This window comes from Phalangium opilio, unplaced genomic scaffold (assembly GCF_054372755.1).
Source record: "Phalangium opilio isolate 3A_F unplaced genomic scaffold, DU_Popi_V2 ptg000031l_1, whole genome shotgun sequence".
NCBI lineage: Eukaryota > Metazoa > Arthropoda > Arachnida > Opiliones > Phalangiidae > Phalangium > Phalangium opilio.
In genome coordinates this window covers 14,274,415-14,294,839 of record NW_028324158.1, presented here as the reverse complement: position 1 = coordinate 14,294,839, position 20,425 = coordinate 14,274,415, and the positions used below count along the sequence as shown (strand labels likewise).

The 20,425-nt window shown below is 36.3% G+C and overlaps 4 protein-coding genes across 4 annotated transcripts in view; all 4 read left to right on the top strand.

Moving 5' to 3' along the window:
* The first annotated feature begins 9,312 nt into the window (after positions 1–9,312).
* LOC149690858 (uncharacterized) lies at positions 9,313–10,994 on the top strand. The gene is made up of 7 exons (XM_089870769.1): positions 9,313–9,967; positions 10,029–10,118; positions 10,185–10,259; positions 10,319–10,349; positions 10,408–10,485; positions 10,559–10,600; positions 10,666–10,994. Exons 1-7 carry the CDS (start codon positions 9,869–9,871, stop codon positions 10,884–10,886), a joined length of 636 nt encoding a protein of 211 aa, XP_089726895.1. The 5' UTR covers positions 9,313–9,868; the 3' UTR covers positions 10,887–10,994.
* Positions 10,995–11,804: 810 nt separating this feature from the next.
* LOC149690857 (uncharacterized) lies at positions 11,805–12,609 on the top strand. Its single transcript, XM_089870542.1, has 4 exons — positions 11,805–11,907; positions 11,995–12,174; positions 12,245–12,280; positions 12,344–12,609. The coding sequence occupies exons 1-4, from the start codon at positions 11,805–11,807 to the stop codon at positions 12,562–12,564; spliced, it is 540 nt and encodes a 179-aa protein (XP_089726668.1). The 3' UTR covers positions 12,565–12,609.
* Positions 12,610–14,695: 2,086 nt separating this feature from the next.
* Positions 14,696–16,205, top strand: LOC149690856 (uncharacterized). Its single transcript, XM_089870731.1, has 5 exons — positions 14,696–15,042; positions 15,106–15,183; positions 15,249–15,321; positions 15,392–15,445; positions 15,508–16,205. The coding sequence occupies exons 1-5, from the start codon at positions 14,722–14,724 to the stop codon at positions 15,885–15,887; spliced, it is 906 nt and encodes a 301-aa protein (XP_089726857.1). The 5' UTR covers positions 14,696–14,721; the 3' UTR covers positions 15,888–16,205.
* Positions 16,206–16,930: 725 nt separating this feature from the next.
* raskol (Ras GTPase-activating protein raskol) overlaps positions 16,931–20,425 on the top strand; it is an 89,620-nt gene continuing 86,125 nt past the window's right edge. The window contains exon 1 of the mRNA XM_089870580.1: positions 16,931–17,326. Within this exon, the coding sequence (XP_089726706.1) occupies positions 17,263–17,326 (64 nt within the window). The 5' untranslated portion in view covers positions 16,931–17,262. The remainder of the gene's footprint in view (positions 17,327–20,425) is intronic.

Sequence of the window (20,425 nt, the reverse complement as noted above, 5' to 3'; positions counted from 1 at the left end):
CTTAATCCACGTGCGCAGTTGTTAAGACTAGTTTGAAATTTAGGCCTAGTTGATTTTTGAATTGAATTATCTCGCGCAAAAACACGTGCGAAATCGTCAGTTTTAAGCCTAAAATTTAAAATTTAGGCTTAGCTTGGCCTTTTAGTCTCTTTGTCAAATCAGAATTGATTCGATTGAAAATAATTTAAGCCTAAAGGCATTTTAATTTACGGAGGGGGTTTTTAGTAACAAAAAATAGGGTTTGCTAATTAAGTATGCAATCAAACAGACCTCTCTGTTATAAATGAAAAATTTCATTTTTATAATAACCCCGGGCCGAGTCAAACCACGGACGCAATTTTAATCAAGATTGTTTCCGGGTCAAATTATGTCGTCGTTGGAAGCTAGTCAAGCCTCGGGACATACAACCTACGACTAACTAGATAGGAGAGCAAAAAAAAAAAAAAAGAATATATGAGAATGACACAAAAAAGCAATCATGAAGTTAGGCTATACCATGAATTTATTCAAATCACTTTTTAATATTGAATAGCTTCAAAATATAACTCAATCGTATTCATATTCGTTTTATAAACATTTATCGTTTGATTTAAGTTGATATTCATGGAGGAATTTTCCATATTCTAATGATATTACTCGTCTAAAACTAGAGTGATGAAAAAATCCTTTAAGCCTTGGCTCTCGGGCGAACTGGTTTTCTATGAGTTAAGAGGAGGCTTGATAAAAACGAGCCTGGTGTGGTTGTGGAGAGAGGGAAAGCCCCGATGCGTTTACATAAGGGTTGGGCCCCCTATTTCAGGGATAGCGGATAAAAATTGAGAGCTTTTTAGAAAAAGAGCAACCGGTCCGTCGTCGGTTATTGCTCTATCTATTTTAGGAGGTTAAACCCCCCTACTCCTTGACAGGCAAGCTTCACCTCTAGACAATCATTAGGCCTAAAGGTTTTATTCGTAGATTTTTTTAGAATAAGAATCGTGAAATCACGAGATATAGGCCTTGGTAGGTACCTTCGAAATTGAGCGCGAGACCTTGGTAATTATAAAAAGCGTGAAATCGAGCAGCACGAGATATTTGTAATATCTGTTAAATGGCGGGAAAATAAACCGCGAAATCGCGCACGTGCCTGCCAAATCGGAACCTTTTTTATATTTCCACGTTTTATAATTATAAATGCTAATTTTTTAAATTTACATTTCAGTTCTATACATTTGGTTGCTTTATGCTGTACAATTTGAAACAATTCAATGAATTGTAAATTAGTTAGCTGGAAAGTTTCACGCGGTATATTCGAAAACAATAGAGACGTACTGTACAAATTGATAAAGGGAAGCGTGATGCGGGGAAGGCGAGAGAAATAGAGATTCATCTATTGGAGATGAGAGTTGCGAAGAAGACAAATGTGGCGTGACACTGCAAACGACCCTCTTGTGACCCGACCGACCCCTATATAATAGCCTCCTTTCCACCATTCATCTGACGCCTAAATGAATAACCAATGAGATATCAGAGAGAGAACCTAAGCCTTGGCTGCATGCGTGGCTCCTTTATATTTTCTTTCCCTTTACGTAGCAATCTCTCTCCGAAGTCCGAATTCTCTAGCGAATCCCTCACTCTGCTCTCTCGCTCCTGACCTGGCCTGGCTGCATACAGGGCTCCAGTTTTCCGGGATGTATCGGGTTTTTGTCTAGAAAGAGATTCTGGATGGCACCCCCCTGTTTATTTATATAATTCAAAAGCCTGACGCAACCCGGGCAACCCTAGCTAGCTGCAACCGTCCAACTAATACCATTTCGTTAAATATTGATTGCTGCAAAGTTCGATTGCTGCTATTATTGAGCATCCCCAATTCCGGGGCTCGTTTAGTTTATTCATTGATTGATTTAGGCCTAGTAGAGATAGAAGTTAAAAATAAAATAAAATCTTAATATTTCACGCGCTTTGATCAAATTGAAGGTCTCGTGATTCTAAAATCTTAATATTTCACGTATTTTCAAAATAATTTTCTAGGAAATTTAATCCTAATCCATGCCACCATTTTCCATATATTTTTAGACTTCTTTCGTAATAACATATCAATTTTTTTAACATAAAAAAAGAAAGTATTGCCACACAAATCTAGCTACGCCCTTAGAGTAATCACCATCAATCACTCTGGTAAGATAGGCAAAGAGTGTGTAAGCAAAACAGGGTCCGGTTGCATGTCGAGGCGCAACTAACCAGCCGACGGCTTTCAAATCATATACTGAACCATTTCCAATAAAATAAAGAGATAGAGCTCTCTGAGTTTGATTTACATATCGAAAATACTCCTCGATAGCGGAAAGACGAGAATTCAAATTAACTCTCAAACAACCATTGGTGGTCCAAATCTTTTTTAAAAGAATGAATGACACACTCCTATCTATCTATATGGAGAGGTGAAAAACTGAGTGTTTTGTCAGTCATAACATAAACATTGTAGATGGATTTTTACCTCCAATGTTTTTTCACGCGCTTCACTACGCGTTTTACCCATTAACAGACGTCGTAGTTGAAATGGTTGAGTATATCTTTGCCCTTACAATGAAAGAAACACCGCGCACGAGATGTTACGATCATTTCAAGGTCGTTCTAGCGCTAGGCGCGTGGAGCGGATGGGAGGGGGGTCACAAAAATGACTTCTTTGTTGGCTCTCTTTACTGTTTCATAGTGTTAACAAAAAAGAAAGACTGCACGAGAAATTAGACTCATCTCAAGGTCATTCAAGCGCTCGGCGCGTGGAAAGGATGGGGGGGTCGCAAAAATGAATTCATGGCTGTCTCTCTTTACTGTTTCATAGTGTTACGCTTCTCAACCATCCCATCAAGAATGGGAGTGGTTCCTTTATGAGGGTTTTGACTGTAATGTTCCTTTAAAGCGGGTTGCCGTTTTGCCTGCACGCCGGGGAAACGTAACGGGCCTAGTGAGTGAGTGAGTCTCTATGTAAACATAGGCGTCGGTACGTTTACTTATAAGGCGTGGTTTATAATAGTTTTCAAAGCTCGGCCGGCACACATACACATATGCTAAACGAGCCAAAGATATACGTCAGACACAAATCGACAGGGGAATCATTTAGGGGATTCATCTTTTTTTATTTTTTTTTTTATATTTATATCATATTTCTGGAATCGTGTTTTTCTTCCCGGAATCAAATCAGTGTAAAAGGATTGCGTAATGGTAATAGCATCTAATTAGACCGTAATTTCCCTGAAAAATTCATTAAAATGGAATTAAACTAATTTATCTGACGCCATCGCACGATGGTTGTTGTTATAAGCGCGAGTTTACCAAAATTTATATTTATTTATCTTTTGAAACTTTTAAATTAAGTTTAAAATCAACGTTACTATAAGGAAATAAATAAAAAAATAAACCCTCTTCGTTAGGAAATTGATAGCTTAAGGCATTTCCTGTTCGTTATAGATAAACCTATTTAAGACCTAACCCCATCCTTTTTTGAAGAAACGAGTGAGTAGTTTCGTAAACCACTTTACTATTTTGGCAAGGAAAAACTTTCCAGGAAAAAACGGAAATTCGTTTTTAAACTCTCGTCACTTTTGAAGCGATTCTTGAAGTTTAGCCCGTAGTTTTGTTTGAGCTTTAGTATGAGGTTAAGTTGACTTTGCTTTGTTCTTTATGGGAAGTTTCAGTTTAAGGTTGGTAGTGGAGTCATAGGCTAAAATAGGTATTTTTCCATGGTGTTTTTCGTATCATTTTCTTTTGGTTTGGAAATTTAGTTTGACACCAGTCAAAAAACTCAAAAACATGTCCCTAGTTGCGATAAAAACCTTTGGGCGATAGTTTGGGGTTATTTTCTTCTTCCGAGGGAGATGGGGGTCGAGGGGGGCCTGAGAAATCTTTAGGGGTTAAACCCCCCATCGTCTTAATGGACGAACAGAGTAACTCGAAAATTTGCCTGAATTTAATTTCAACCCACGCGAAGTTCATACTGAATAGGTTAAAGTGGAGTTAGGCCCTTTTGACCTTACAGTTGGAGTCCGTTTTATTCTGCATTCAGTACAACGTATGTTGCACCCTCTGGCCATATAAGCGAGAAGTTGGCAACATTAAAGCCCTAGATAGTGGTGCCTAGTCCCTAATTCGGGAATTCTAGACCCTATCTTCCTTCCGTCGACCCTCCAAAGTGGATTACGCTACTTTACAAGTCCGAGACCGAAATTTTGAGGTTGTTAGTGGTGGACCCACTTGCTTTTTTCTCTCTCCTCCTTCATGTAGTGAGTGAGTCCCAAGTATTAACATTTTCGCCTTAAGGCATCAAAGTTTTGGACTAAAACCCAAAACCCATAGCGCATGTATGCAACTATAGCGAGTTTTGAGTTTTCCCAAGAGATACTGTACAGCTTGTAGGCCTACCTTGGGTCCTTTAGTATATATTTTTGGGTGAACTCAGAAATTTGAGATAGTAAAACATATTTCGTTACTTTTCAAGGACCAATCAAATTTTGTGACGAAATTTAATTTAAAATAATTTGTTTAAATTTGTTTTTTTTTTTTTTGTAAAACAAAATTATATAGCTTGAAAGCTGGTGTTACACGCTCGCGAAAGGTGTGATGCCGGCTTAAGGGCTAGCCTTACAACCCTAGCTAATCCAGTGAGGTGTACGACGATAAGAGTCTTATTCCTTCTCAAATAACAATCAAATTGTCGTAAAAACCGCCGAGTCCCTTTTTATTTTCGTATAATCGTAGTAAAACCTTTTTTATCCTCGGTTATACTTAGGCCTTGGCTGGCACCTCCGTTCTGAAATCAGGCGTTTTGAATTCTGGGGCAGCCGACTGGCTACGGATTACATAGTGATTAATAGAATAGAAAAGGGGCTTTCTTCCTTCCCAGCATCCCTCGCGCCGAGCTCGTTCAAGGTGCTAGTCCTAAGTATTAGTACATCAATAAAGTTTCCTGTACCCTCCCGTAGATTTTGTTTCAAACGTGAATGTGTGTTGGTACTCACGTCCGATGTGGTTCGGTTAATAAGGAAAATGGTATTAGATCCGTTTCAAGGGGTATTATATTGAATATTTTCTAATTCAAAATTTAATTTATTAATTTATAAATTAATTTCGAAATACATTAATCGTAAAATTTTATTAAAAATATTTTAGCTTAAGAGAAAGGTGGTTGAACTACCTTGACCATCTTGTTTTAAACCCCCTTATCTCTCACTCCCCGTATTATCTTCATTCCTCATCTCTCCGCGACCAACTTTGGCTCCATCCCCATCTTTAGCACATAGGTTGGGGTGGGCATTTTGGGGAGGGGGTAGGGGATGGGGGGCGCAGTATGATGGGTCCCTTAGGTCACCAGGGATTGCCGAATTTCGATTAACATAATTGAATATTCGGGACCTAGCTATTTACTGCCGCTTTCTAAGCTACCGGGGTGAAAGTTTCGAATGCCCCAGCGCAGCGCAGCGCAGTGCAGTGCAGTTCGGGGTCTCCACTAGAGAGTTGAATCGGAGGATCGAGTGGGGGTACCTTTTATTTTACGGTTGGATTGGAAGAACCGACACCAGTGTGTGGGCCATTTTTAGCCCGGCTTCGGATTGAATTAGAATCCGGCCATTTTGGAGTCGATGTTCACATTTTAGTAAAATGCAGTTTATGATTTGAACTTCAATGCATTCTGGGAAGGAGATAGACTACGGTTGATGTGGTAATTCCCCTCATAATTTTGTACATACGTCACAGACCTCTCTGAGAAACTCGGTCTTTTTATTCACTCGTTCTAAACTTAGAACTAATGCGAACAAATCTTAATTGCGAGTAAACGTAGCCATATTTTGCGCGCCACGAAAGATATAGAGTGTTCAATTTTGCTTTTCGGAAGCTGTTACTATACTATACATGATCTAATTTGGTTTGGGTATATATTCTTCGGAACGTTCATTTCCCCGCCTATTGTCCGCGCACTGACCCCTTTTATATTAGGCTCGTAAACGACGGGACCCAAACTAAGTAGCCCCATTTTGGCGGGAAACTCCACGCGCGCTCGGCTAGCGCGGTAAACTTCACAAGGAAAACCCCAACACGGTCACTATTTTCTATTCGTAGCTCGCGCCAGCTATTACCGGGGTTGATTTTCAAGCTGAGCTTTTAAGGCTAGGACTCTAGGAGCGAGTGGCTAGCTAGTTGTAATTTCCAGCTAGTTCCTAGCTGCATGGAAGGTCCTGATGCCGTCATTTAAGGGGGAACGCGGAATCTAACCTTGTTTACCCAAGGTACGGATTCAAATTGCCACATTTATTAGGTAGGGAGTTTGCCTGATTCTAATCAAAGATCCTAGAGCGGTAGAATTAAACTCATGCTGGAGTGGAATCTACGCGTATGCGTCTATGCGAAACGTCAAGGTCTAGATGCGTTTAATCCTTTTTGGCGCGAGAAAATTATTGCACGTGCTCTTCAAACTTTTTGGCGCGAGAAAATTATTGCATGTGCTCTTCAAACTTTTGGCGCGAAGAAAATTATTCCACGTGCTTTTTAAACTTTTTGGCGCGAGAAAATTATTGCACGTGCTCTTCAAACTTTTTGGCGCAAGATAAATGATATCACTCGTTAATTAATTCACGTGAAATATATATTTTTTTTATAACTTTACCGATTATGTTCAAAAAATAATGATTTCGCCAATAAGTTAAAAAGAGTCATAGTATTTACGAATCGTCATAGATAAAAAATTTAATATGACTAAGAAAATCCCGTGTCATAAATACGGGTTTATGTCAAGTTAATCGGTAAGATTCAACGTAAAGTAGTGGGAATATCCAAGGCGAGTTGACAGTACGTGGTAGGTAGTGTTTCCCCTTAAATACTAAGTACACTATCGACGCGACAAACTATATAAAAGAGAGGGCCGGGATATAAGCTGAGGAATTCGGTTCGTAAAGGAAAAGCCTCAACCAAGGCTTACGTACAAGCCGGCGGTTAGCGGTAAATCTTCGGTAAAATATGCCTGGAATGTCCGCTATAACGTTCCCCAAACCTACGTTCAAAGTTCATTCCAATGCCAAAGTACAAAACCGTGGAATCTATCCTATAGTCTCACCGTTTAAAGGGAAGGTATAATTCTGGGAAAATGAATGGGCAACGATTGTACATAGGTATCTTTTCATCTTCCCTTTGTAGTTCTCTTATGGCAGACTCGATTTGAGACGTAGTGTAAAAGTCAGTGCCATTTTGCGGGAGCAATTCAATTCACACTAAAGCCTTCTCAATGTCAGCAGTCGCTCGCTCGAAGGGGGAGCCCTCATTAATCTAAGCTCTTAATGGTCTCGACTTGACCGTTTTTAATATTGTCGGCATTTAAAAGGCTAACTGGGTTTTCCCGCCTTTTATCGCCTCTCGGAGTAGCCCACGTGACTATACAGCGCGGGAAAATCTCTCGCGCAATTTACATTGGGGGGAGAACGTTAAACTATAATGGTCTAAAATTGTTCAGGCACTAAAAAACCCGGCACTCGAAGATATTGAATGCTCCAAGCTCTCTCTGTATCTTCCAGAGATGCGAGTTCATTTTATTGCCCCCGAAATTGGACTTATGTGATGTGAGAAATAAATGTTAGATATTTAGTTATTAAGACGTTTGGGTTCAAGCAATTGAGGACGTCAGAACTCTGGTTCTATAACAGATACGGGGAAGTCCTTCGAGTATGTTATAGTCCTACTTCACAACTTTACAATGATACTCAATACAATACTTGGGGTTACCACAATTAAGGCCCGAGTAATTCTTGCCCCCTTCATCTATATAACTTATTATTATTTACTTATGCTAATATTTAATATAAGCAATATTATAATAGAAATAAATAAGTCCAAACAATAGATTTGAACATCTACGGAACGAACAATTCAATTACTTAGCACGCGAAGCGATGGCATCATCATTCTCCAGAGATTCCCTGATAGAATCATATTTTCCTGGACTACTTGGGAATTGTATCTCTCTCATCCTCTCCCCTTCCCGTACTTGTCTACATTTATAATCAAGAAGCGCAAGGCCCAATGGCCAGTGTCCAAGGTCACACGAACTCTAATCGTCCGAACCAAAAATATGGAATGGAATGACTCTATCTATATATATTTCTACAGTTATTTTTTTGCGCCAGAAACCAAACAACGCCCAATACAATAAAACATTTATGATTTTTATTCTTTTAGAGTGATTACTTTGTTTTTGCAAATAATTCACTCCACATCACAATTGGGAATTAATTAATAACTAGTAGAATTATACTATAATATAGTAGTTTTCCTACTATTAAAAAGTTTAATGCGAATTTATATACAAAACAGTGACTTTGAAATTCGAAAGAGGACTAATGTGATAAAAATTATACGCAAATATTAATATTAGCATTCTGTAAATTATTTTGTGTCCATTTTTATCCTAGGGGGTTTGAGGTGAGGTGGGGGGTGAGGGTAGAAATCAGTGAGATAGTTTTTGATGGCCCCTCCTCTTTCATCAGACGCGCCTCCACCCACGTGACCCGCCTTGTCTGACTTTTATCCGAATGACATGACCTCTCGGTATATAAGGTCGGTCTGAAGTCCCTAATAACTCGACCATAAATTTTTGAACCTTGGCGTTTGGTACTTGTAGGCGCGAGCGTATCTAAAATTTTTGGGCAAAAGCGAGTTCGACGCCCCTTAGGGCGAAGCTTCCGAGCATTACCCTAATGAAAATCGTCGCCTTTTACGATGGCGACGCCACCCGCGTCAGCTATAAAAGACAAAGATTTATTTCAGCTACAACCAAAACTAAGGCCGACCAGCTTTTGCCAAATGGGCTCTACCTTACCCCCGGAAGTTCGTCACTCAAAGTGGAAAATCCACGTTTTTGGATATGTACTTGACGCGTTTCAACTCTAATTACTCTAGGCCTAAGTACTAATTACCGTTAGATCCAGGATACTTTGGGCTATTAGACCATGAAAGGATTTCCACTGAAGTCGCGTTAAAATCGATTTATGAGGTCACAAAGTTCAGGGTTTGGGTCACAATGGGTGCCAAAATAATCTAGTGTTTTTAATTATCTCGAGTCCTGATTAATTTAGGCCCATGTATTTATGATTATTGGATGTAGGGCTAGAACAATTTGGGCTATCATCACACCTCAAAAGGGTTAAAGTAGCTTTACTACGTCCCAAAGTTGCTTACAAGGTCTCCGTTCACACTTCATAAGGAAAACAATACTTTAAAGTATTTCAAAGAATGGAGTTCTGGTCAAACACGGGGGGCTATAGGCGTCGTCCTTCTAAACAAGGGTGTCAAACCCCCGCTTCTTTTTTTGTACCCCCGAACGTTGTATGTACGCGACCAGGCCAGGTTGGCACACGCTCTCGGGGTTCCACGCTTATGGAAATTTGTGATTTAAATATAAAATTGAGGAAAAAGATTCCAGCATAGCGAGAGAGAACGGCCGGCTTTCGCAAATTAATTATACTTCAAAATTAGTTTGGCTATTTTTCTAAATAGGACGGTGGTCAGATTGCTGGACGCGCCCAGCCCCGCGCGCGCCCAGCTGGACTCTTTTTGATGGAATAGGAGGACATACTCTTAAATTACGTCCCATTAAAAATTTTCTGATTTTATTCAAAGTGATTATTAATTGTTTAATTCGTTAAACGAATTTGTTGGCAAAAATTGGGACGTTGTAAAAGCAATTCAAATTGACATTTTTACCTTTGTACCTTTATGTAAGATAAGATACAGACCTATCAATTCTAAAAGAAACAAAAAGCTTTATTGTATGAAACGTTAGTAAACCTTACATCACTCCTTAATTTCTGCTCAAGTTAAAGTACTTAGTTTAACTAATTTAATTACACTCATGGCGGGATTTGAAAACCCGGATCACAACGAAAATTTCAAAAAGATGAACAAAAATACATTTGAGAAGCAGTTCGAAGCATTGCATCTTAGCAGATTGGTCAGTTAGTAAAATTACTTAAGCCTTGGCAAATTTGTTTATTATTATATGGTTATTGTAGAGTCCCGAAGAAAGAGCAATTTACGATGCGGAATTAAAAAAACGTAGAATTAAAGAATTGAAAAAACGTTTGAGAGATCTGGAATATGAAGTAACATTTTAATTTTTCACTTTGGGAAAAAAATTATTTATTTCTGACGTTTGCCGTTTAATGAAGGAGAAGAAACGTGAACTTCAACGTCAAACTGACGCGTTCAATGATGAATTAAACCGTATGAGAGGAAATATAGCCGTATGTAATTAACCGTCGTAATAATTAACAAAATATATTAATTACCTATATCAATTTAGGCATTAATGAACCAGGATTTAAACGCAACTGGTATATTTGAATTTTAAATTAAAATTTTGAAATTATAAATTGATATTTTTAAGTATAGCCGCTATAGGGATAGGTTCTAGCTCTGCAGGGGTTGGCGCAAGTACTGGTGGTGGTACCTCAAACGCGGCAACTTCCGGTACGCTGACTTCAATAAGTCATAATTCAACATTTTAAGTGATTTTTTTACCTTTCCCGAATTTCCCATTTAGGTAAAAATGAAAGCTATGATCCAAATAAAATAACCGTAAAGGGTAATTAAGATATAAGAACTTCGTATCTTAATTAAACTACCTAATTATTTGTAAAAATGATACAGTTAAGACTACCGATGGCAAGTACACGGAGATAAGCGTAAACCCCAGTATGAATGTGGGTCATTTGAAGAATCAGATTTCAATGTTTTTCAAATTGAAACCAAAAGATATAATTGAGTTGTTCCTCGTGGAAAATGGCGACTTGAAAGATGAGGTTAGGAGTCTATCCTATTTTGAAATTCAAAACGGTACCGTCATAACTTGCATAATAAAATACGCCTAAATCAATATAATATACAGTTCTTCAAAGAACTAAAATTGCAAACCATATTTCAGAAACAATTGTATAATAGTTTTTATTTGTTAAAAAAGAATAATTTTAGTAATTAATAAATAATGAGCTGTTAAAATGGTGTTTGTGTCGTGGTTTATCGTTGATAACAGCCTTATGAACCTCCCAAAAATTTGTGTTTAGCCACGTTGGTTATTAGTTTGACCTGACCTGTAGCCTAGGTCCCTAGGATTCGTTTGTTAAAGACAACTCAATCGTGAAACAATTATTGAAGAGAGGTATTCTAACCATAAGGGAATTTACCGGTTATATTTTTGTCATTAGATAAGATAACAATTCTAAAACCTTCATTATCTCTCACGAAACGTAAGTTACCTCAAACTGCACATTAAAATTAGAGTTTGTTTAATTCGAAACATGTCTGGAATGGAAAACCTTAGTGAATCGGAACAATTTAAAAGTGACTTCGAGTCATTAAGAATTGAATCCTTAGCCATGAAACTTAGCGAAATGGTTAGTATAATAATATTAGCTAAGCCTCGGTTGATTTATTTATGATTATTATTAATTTAAGAGTCCCGAACGTCGAGAAAGGTACAATGCCGAATTAAAAAGGCTTAGAATTGAAGAAGTAAAGAAAGAGTTGAAAGAGTTAAAACACGAGGTATTTAATTTTGAACATATAATAATTTCAATTTGTTGACGTTTGGCGTTTTGAATTTAATGCAGAATAAGATACGTGAACTTGAACGTCAAACAATTAGATTCGAGGATGATTTAAGACATCAGGCAGAATTAGCGGCTGTATTGCGTAACCAAACTGGTACGGAATTAATTATAGCTAAATTGTAAATTAAATTTAAATAACCGTATTTTTCTATGAAAGGCGCTATAGGGATGGGTTCAACTATGGCTGGTATTGGGCCCACAAGTCTGGGTAATTCAAATTGTATAAGTCCTAGTGGTGCTCTAGCTGGTAGCACTGCCTATAATCAACCCCAACTTGGACAAGGTTAGACTATAAAACCATTTTATAATCTCTACATATTTATTCAATTAAAATCAATGATTTCCAAGCCATTTCATTTTCCCTTTAAAGGCGCTATAGAAATGGGCTCAAATATGGACGCTATTGGTGCGTCAAGTCTGGGTACCGGAAGTTTTGCGAGTCCCAATTCCTTAAGTTTCACTAGTCCTGGTCCTTTAAGTTTCACTAGTCCTGGTCCTTTAAGTTCCGCGAGTCCTGGTACAACGCATACTCAACAAAAACTTAGCGAAGGTTAGCCTATCAAACTTAATTCCATTTTTAGCTATGCCTAAATTAAAATTAAAATTATATTTAATTTAAGGCAATTGGAATGACTCGAATAATATAACCATTGTCGGTAAGACGTGAAAACCCAAATCTCGTATATATACGACTTAAAGTTTTTTCAAATGAATATTAGTTGAAAGTTTCATCGCGCCAATGCTATATTTGGATATTAACCCGACAATTACCGTTGGCCAATTAAAGCTATTAATTGCTGGCAATTTCAAATTGAAACCGACTGATAAAATCGACTTGTACCAAGTAGATACTTGCTACTTAAATGATGATGATGAAAGTATTAGCCATTTTGATGTTGTACATGGCACCGTCTTAACTTGCGTCATAACTTTCGACTGAAGCAATTTGCAACAAAATTGCCAGCGCCATTTTCCATGTAATAATTTTAATTATAAATAAATAAGTTATATTGATGAATGAATAAATTACTAAATAAATAAATAAGTTATATTGATGAATGAATAAATTACTAAATAAATAAATAAGTTATATTAATGAATGAATAAATTACTAAATAAATAAATAAGTTATATTAATGAATGAATAAATTACTAAATAAATAAATAAGTTATATTAATGAATGAATAAATTACTAAATAAATAAATAAGTTATATTAAAGAATGAATAAATTACTAAATAAATAAATACATGAATGAATAAATAAATTAGTGAATAAATAAGTAAATAAATGAAAAAATATTATTTAACTACTAAAAAAATAAATAATATGAATTAATGAATTAATGAATTAATAAATTAAATGATTAAAAGAACGAATATATAAATAATTATATAATTAACTTATAAATGGTGTTTGATATTTCGTCCACATATACAAACATAACCCAATATTAAATACAAACTTACGTGAAGAATGTGACATGAACTTATGATTACAACAAACCGCATTAAGGTCGGGCTTTTGAAAACAAATACACATAATGAAGTCATACTTCTACTGAAAATGCACTATCAGGTTCATTGTGCCTATCCTACGTGATAAATTAAATCACCTCCCAGGTTTTATCTCAAAAGCCAAACCTAAATGCGAACAATGACAGCTTGCTTGTAAAGTTTACATCAGCTTAATAAACGCTGATATGATAAAAAATGTTAAGTGCTAATTTCCAATGTAAAAGGGGATTTTTATTTTAGTTCGCAAAAGGCGCTAGGTAGTTAGGCAACGTAAACTCTATTTTGGCTCAGTCGTAGGCGTTAATTACTATTTTATATAAATTAATTAAAGGTAATTAATTTATATAGGATAGTAGTGCCGTATCAGACAAGCTTCCACATTAACTTTAATGTAAATAAGTTTTAAGTAAAAACAAAAAAACCCCAAAAAAACCCAAAAAAATCGTAAAATCATGAAAAACTCAATTGCTAATTGTTATGAAACTCGTTCTATCATGGGGGTTCCAAGAAGATTTTATAATCTTTGTAAGTATAATCTTAACTTTAATCGTTTAGCTAATCATGACGTAATTTTCTATCTTAATTAATAAGAGTTGAAATTAAGTGTTCGCCCGTGGGATATCTTAATTTTCTAGATAATTAGCACCCCAAAATTTATATATATTATATATATGCATAAACTGACCCTTTCTAAGCTAACCAGAATTATTCTAAAGTACTTATTTAATTTAAGTACTTATCCTTGAGACGTTGATTAGAACGTATCTGTTTATTCCCATCTGCATGGTGTTTAAGATAATTCAGTTAATTTTAAATTAAACCTTAGATAACAATTCGAAAATACGAGCTTTATCACTTTGTGCCCTTTGTCAAAAGGAGATTATAAAACTTACGAGTCGAACAAAAAGTTAGATAAAGCATATCCACTTCATTTATAACGGGTTTTAGGGCCTTTGTATAAGTAACATAGTAAAAATACGTGTGTTGATAACGTCAAGTTGTATACTTAGATCTATTATGTTACTTATGGTATGATAATGGGAGGCTAGAGCTTTGAATCCCAGTCGTGTTCGCACTAGCTGTATATTTCAATATGAGATATTATAATCGCAGGCAACGCACCAGCTACTAATTTCAAGAGCCTTGATATCAGAAACACGGCTAGAATCAAGAGAATTGATTTCAGAAACACGGCTAGAGTCAAGATCCTTGATATTATAAGCACAACTAGCATCGAGAACCTTGATTTTATGCGCACGACTAACATCAACTACCTTGATTTTATGCGCACGACTAACATCAACTACCTTGATTTTATGCGCACGACTAACATCAACTACCTTGATTTTATGAGCACGACTAGCACCAAGAGCCGTGATTTTATGAGCACGACTAGCACCAAGAGCCGTGATATTATGAGCACGACTAGCACCAAGAGCCGTGATATTATGAACACGGCTAGCACCAATAGCCGTGAAATTATGAACACGGCTAACACCAAGAGCCGTGATATTATGAACACGACTAACACCAAGAGCCGTGATATTATGAACACGGCTAGCACCAATAGCCGTGAAATTATGAACACGGCTAGCACCAATAGCCGTGAAATTATGAACACGGCTAGCACCAATAGCCGTGAAATTATGAACACGGCTAGCACCAATAGCCGTGAAATTATGAACACGGCTAACACCAAGAGCCGTGATATTATGAACACGACTAACACCAAGAGCCGTGAAATTATGAACACGGCTAACACCAAGAGCCGTGATATTATGAACACGACTAACACCAAGAGCCGTGATATTATGAACACGACTAACACCAAGAGCCGTGATATTATGAACACGACTAACTATGAGAACTTCGAGGCATTGGTCTTAAAACAAATTTTCTTGGTATGTATTAATTAAAGGCCTAGGACTTAATTAATAATTTAATTAAATCCTAATATTATAAAGAATAAAGCCGAACGTGAAGCTGAAAAAAGGAAACAAATTGAAAAGCTCAATAGGGAAAAGCGTGAAATTATACATCAAGTATATTTAAATTCAATTATGATAAATTAAGTCAAATTTAAATGATTGATTTGAATATGATGTAGGCTATGTTACAAAATGTAAAATATGAAATAGAACTTTCTCAGGCCAACATGGAATTGTTTCAAAAAAAGCAAAGTAATTAGGAAATTACCTATACTTCTAAATAATCAACTTCTGATTATAATATTAAATAAAATAATTTCAGATGAAGCTCGAAAGCGCCGTTCTTCTTACGAAGATAGTGATTCGGGATGCAGTTGTAAATATTGCCGTAAAATTGCGCATTTCCTTGTTAATTAATCGCAATTTAAATATATTTAGCATTCGGTAGTTCATGCGGTAATTGCTGCGAAAATTGCGGCGAATCTTCTGATAAATCGCAACATCGTTGCAAGTGTAATAATACATTTCCTTCCTTCACTCTTGAATTTTCAAACTCAAAATTGCCAATAAATTGCCAAGACACTCGTTTCAAAATCAAAGCTAAAATTATGGGCAAAGATATGCGACCGATTACTTTTCAAATTGCCGAAAGTTACACAATAATGAACATTAAAGAGCAATTATGGGGAAAAATTGAAACTAGACCAAGTTTGCAAGAATTGTTCTTTAACGATGTGCAATTGGATAATGATAAAATTGCGTCTGATTACGGAATTACGGAAGGGTCAATATTGCAAGTACTGATACTTAAAAAATAATTACAATGATGCTGCGGATTATAGGAATTTTTATTGTAATTTATTGCCTTTGAGCGGCTTGGAAAACCATATTTTCCAAGCCGCTCAAAAGCTACGAGAAAAACATATAATACTTCAACTTTATGCGCCATCTATTAGTTTAGATGCGAAGCTTGAATGAGACTTAATTTTAATCCTATAAAATTTATATAATTTGATACAAAATTATTTACAAATTATTACAAGTTATTATGATTTTAATTGTAAAAATTTCTGTTTATTTTAAAACACACAAATAATAATTGACATAGATGTCACTTTATACGTATGATTAAGGATTTATTTTAATTGATATAAGCAATTAAATTAACAGCGAATTTAATTGATGTTAAATTCACATTGTTAAAATAAATATACGATACATGGTTTAATTTAGTTAAATTAAACGTGTTTAATTTTTCGAGTTTCGTGGTTCAACACTGAGGGCGCTTTAAACCTTTTTCTTTTAAAGGCGCGACTGCTAAATCAATCCAATCGTAAGTTCGTAACCGTTATTTTTAGTATCTTAGTAAACTCGGCGGTAACTTATTTAATTACATTTTTTGAAACGGGGAGTTTTTTTGACCCTTACTTTGGAAAAATTCATTATCTTGTCTGGCGAACTGTAAAGTTAACGCAAATAATTTAGGGAGATTGAATACGAGGCCCAGCATTACTATTACCAAACGAAAGAATGGATTTTGGACAGGAAGTAATTGCACTTTTGCTATTTCGCTCGAGGCACGAATTAAGTTGGTGAGGCTTTAAATCTTACACATTCGGTATACGATTATACCTTTTTATTAAAAAGGATTGTGCCATCGACATTCCTTTTAAAAAAATCCCTCCAAAAAGATGGCCCCGGGGTCAATCAAGAGTTTCCGCGGGAAAAAAAATCGATGACGTAAGGGAAAGCAATCCTCTCTGGCGCCTCGGGCGCTACTAGAGTCGCGTGCGTGACGTCACGCGCGTGTCCCTCTCGTGGCCGGTAGACGAAACATATTCCAAAATCATTCAGAACCGTTCTACGATGGCTGGCGAGTTGCAACCAGTCGACCGCCGAGTCTTCTAGCTCTTGGGTCGAATTTTATGAACCATGGAAATCGAAATACAATAACTCTTGGTAATTAGTGAAGTTTCGATAAATATCTGACGTAAATATTGAATATCGCGCCGGTTTTTGTGAGTTTAAAGATAATGTCGCGGTAAGCCTAGTTTAGCGGTTGGAAATTTTGTGATTGGCGAATTTTGGCGCCAATTCGTTCAAGTAGGATTTGCATAATTTCGGAACGTCTTAGACAGCGAGTCGCCAAGCCTAATACTCTATCGGGATTTCGGATTATCGGATTCATACAAGATGATTAAAAGACAACAGAAGGGATTATTTCCTTGCAGGATTGAAGGATGGTTAAACACGTGCGGTAAGCCGTAATATTTCGAGTTTGTTTTGCAGTTGTTCAGTGGGTGGGTCATTTTAATGTCAGAGTTCAGCGAGGTCAGGAACTCGGGGGTATCAGTTGAAATTTTTAAATAGGTTGTGTAATTTTAAAAATAGTTCCGTTTTATCTTAAGATAAATCTTTAAGACCTTTCTTTTATAAAAAAAAACCCTTAAATAAATGGGCTTCCTTAATGAAATTCTTAAATAGCCATTCCCTAGGGCCACAAAAAACCCCAAAAAAAACCATCCTTGTTTAAAAATAGTCTCATTAATTTTTCAAGGAGGTTTATTGGTTTATTTGCGAATGGGGAATAACCCCCTGGGGGTTGAGATATGGCGATAAACAAAAACCCTAATTTGCATATTTCGACAAAAGAATGAATGGAGGAAATTCTAAAGCGTTCATTGAACGAAAATAGGCTTAATTTTTGAGCTCGGAAAAAAGAAATATATAAATAATGATTTATCACGAAATCGAGTATATCGACAAGTGCTTTTTAAATACGTAATCGTGATCGTGAAGGGGTAATGAAATCAAAATTCTACGTGTAAATTCTCTTTCCTCTTATTATAAAGGCCCTCACACTTATTTCAATACGCCTGTAGATCAACTGACGTCATTAGACCTAACTTGTGCAATTTTATTTCCCAGTAGACGAAAATCAAATCTGTTAAATTCATTCTTCTTATTATAATCTCGCCCCTTTTTCAATACGCCTGTAGATCAGCTGACGTCATTAGACCTAACACGTGGAATTTTATTTCCCAGTAGACGAAAATCAAATCTGTTAAATTCATTCTTATCATAAACTCGCCCCTTTTTCAATACGCCTGTAGATCAACTGACGTCATTAGACCTAACTTGTTGAATTTTATTTCCCAGTAGACCAAAATCAAATCTGTTAAATTCATTCTTCTTATCATAATCTCGCCCCCTTTTTCAATACGCCTGTAGATCAACTGACGTCATTAGACCTAACACGTGGAATTTTATTTCCCAGTAGACTAAAATCAAATCTGTTAAATTCATTCTTATTATAATCTCGTCCTTTTTCAATACTCCAGTAGATCAACTGACGTCATTAGACCTAACTTGTGGAATTTTATTTCCCACTAGATGAAAATCAACTACATTAAATTCTCTTTCTTCTTATTATAAACTCAAATTTATTTCAATAAGCCTGTAGATCAACTGACGTCATTAGACCCAACTTATAGAATTTATTTCGGAGTAGACGAAAATCCAAATCGATTAAATACAGATTATAAAAATATTTTTTTTATAACTCAATTAATCAAAACCCTTAGAAAAAAACCCTAAAAACTCATACATAAGAGGTTTAGAACATGGTGTTTTAGAACAATCCCATTTTGCCCTAATATCAATTAAAGTTAATCGTGGTCATTGCTTTTTAGAAATAGAGCAAGCTTGGCCTGGTAGTAACGCTCCGCTAATATCTAGCTGTGTTGTTTTAATAAATTACGGTTGGGGTAGAAGAGTACGTGCGAATATTTTTTTGCTCTCTGATGTTTAGTTTTTTAGGCAGTATGACCTTTGGAGCGATGGGGGAGGAGGAGGGTACTTGGCAAGTTTTTTCAACCCTTTTAACGTGTTCCGTTCCGGTTAAATTGGACCAGTATACGATTTGTGAGCCAAGGGGAAGGGGGGGGGCATAAAAATGACTCAACGTTTGCATTGAATAAAATCAACCACGTTATTAAGTTCAAAAAATTAATAATACGAAAGATTAACTATATACTTACGCTTTAATACGAAAGAATTACAAATATTCCGAGATGGAAGATGAATTATTATTTATTTTTATTAAGCGTGGGTTTATAATGTTTTTAGGCTTAGACGCGTTGGTTAAGTAAGCCTCGGTTTCTTCTTCTTTATCGTAAGATTCCTGACAATTTCTCAATTTTACTTAAATACTTCCAAAGATTTTATGCCGGGTTTCTTTCTCCCCAATATGAAGTAATATTTCAGGAACCCAAGACATTCTAAGGCATCTTAATTATCACTTCATGCGAACATTAATTAAAAACGGACTCGGTTAATTACCGGAAATTTAATTAAGAGTCTGTGACGTCATACAATGCTATTCCCGTTAATACTAAAATTATTATTGCCATATTTTATTTTTCTAACGAAAATATCGTAAATATTTAATTAATATACGTCATTTTGATTGTGTCTGACTTCATTAATTAATGAATGAATGAATACCCGATCAAATTCAGAAAGTGATTATTTTATCATGTCCACTGCAAGGTAAATAAAACCGTACCTGCATCATAAATATGCCGTGAAAGGTAATAAAAACTCCCATAATCCCATGCGATTTTTATTAGGGATAAAGTTTATATTTTCACTTAAGTTTAATGCACGGATTCGTGCAGTAAAAAAACTTTCCTATGGTGAACGAAACCAAAGTACTAACCCTCGCACGCCAAGCGCAGCTCTAAATATTGATTCTGGAAAGTAGCCTTAGTATAGGAAGGACATTGTCGGTTTTCAGTGCTAGAGAAGAACATTGTTTTAACAATTCCCCTTAGCGTGGGACGTATTGAGGACATACTGAACAAGGAGTTGATCATAGTGTCAAGTTAAAACTGTCCGTGTCCCCTCCACTTCCGAGAAGGAAGTAAGCCATTCGGTTGGTATCAGGCTGACTTTGTTTAAATGGATAGTGTCACGTGTCTGAAGTTTCGTCCCAGGAGATGGGACTCTGATAATAGTGTAATTTATTTCCCATATATACGGCAACCCGTCTATCTCTTACCATAGTCATATCCCCTCCACTTCCGGGGACAAATAGTATTCTCTATTACAAAGTTGTCCCCCCCCCAACGTTGGGGATACACAGTTCTACCGAAATTACTCTATGGTGTATTTAGTTAATCTGAAACTGTCCCTTTAAGTCCTGAAATGTAGTAATGACAGCAAGCAGTCTTGACTCTTAACTGAATGTGAAATATCATCATGGGATGCCGTTACTTTATAAATGGGTGTGTTATACCAATCTCTACTATACTGTTTTGGGGAAAGAACCGGTAGCCAAAAACCTAACTCGCTG

Excerpts from the sequence above, each read along its gene's own strand:
- LOC149690858 (XM_089870769.1), top strand. The coding sequence starts at position 9,869 with ATGGCGGGATTTGAAAACCCGGATCACAACGAAAATTTCAAAAAGATG. Across the intron at positions 10,119-10,184 it reads TGAGAGATCTGGAATATGAA|GAGAAGAAACGTGAACTTCA; the intron begins GTAACATTTTAA and ends CGTTTAATGAAG. Across the intron at positions 10,260-10,318 it reads GTATGAGAGGAAATATAGCC|GCATTAATGAACCAGGATTT; the intron begins GTATGTAATTAA and ends ATATCAATTTAG.
- LOC149690857 (XM_089870542.1), top strand. The coding sequence starts at position 11,805 with ATGGCTGGTATTGGGCCCACAAGTCTGGGTAATTCAAATTGTATAAGT. Across the intron at positions 11,908-11,994 it reads TCAACCCCAACTTGGACAAG|GCGCTATAGAAATGGGCTCA; the intron begins GTTAGACTATAA and ends TTCCCTTTAAAG. Across the intron at positions 12,281-12,343 it reads GAATAATATAACCATTGTCG|TTGAAAGTTTCATCGCGCCA; the intron begins GTAAGACGTGAA and ends AATGAATATTAG.
- LOC149690856 (XM_089870731.1), top strand. The coding sequence starts at position 14,722 with ATGAACACGGCTAGCACCAATAGCCGTGAAATTATGAACACGGCTAGC. Across the intron at positions 15,184-15,248 it reads AGCGTGAAATTATACATCAA|GCTATGTTACAAAATGTAAA; the intron begins GTATATTTAAAT and ends AATATGATGTAG. Across the intron at positions 15,446-15,507 it reads TAGTGATTCGGGATGCAGTT|CATTCGGTAGTTCATGCGGT; the intron begins GTAAATATTGCC and ends AAATATATTTAG.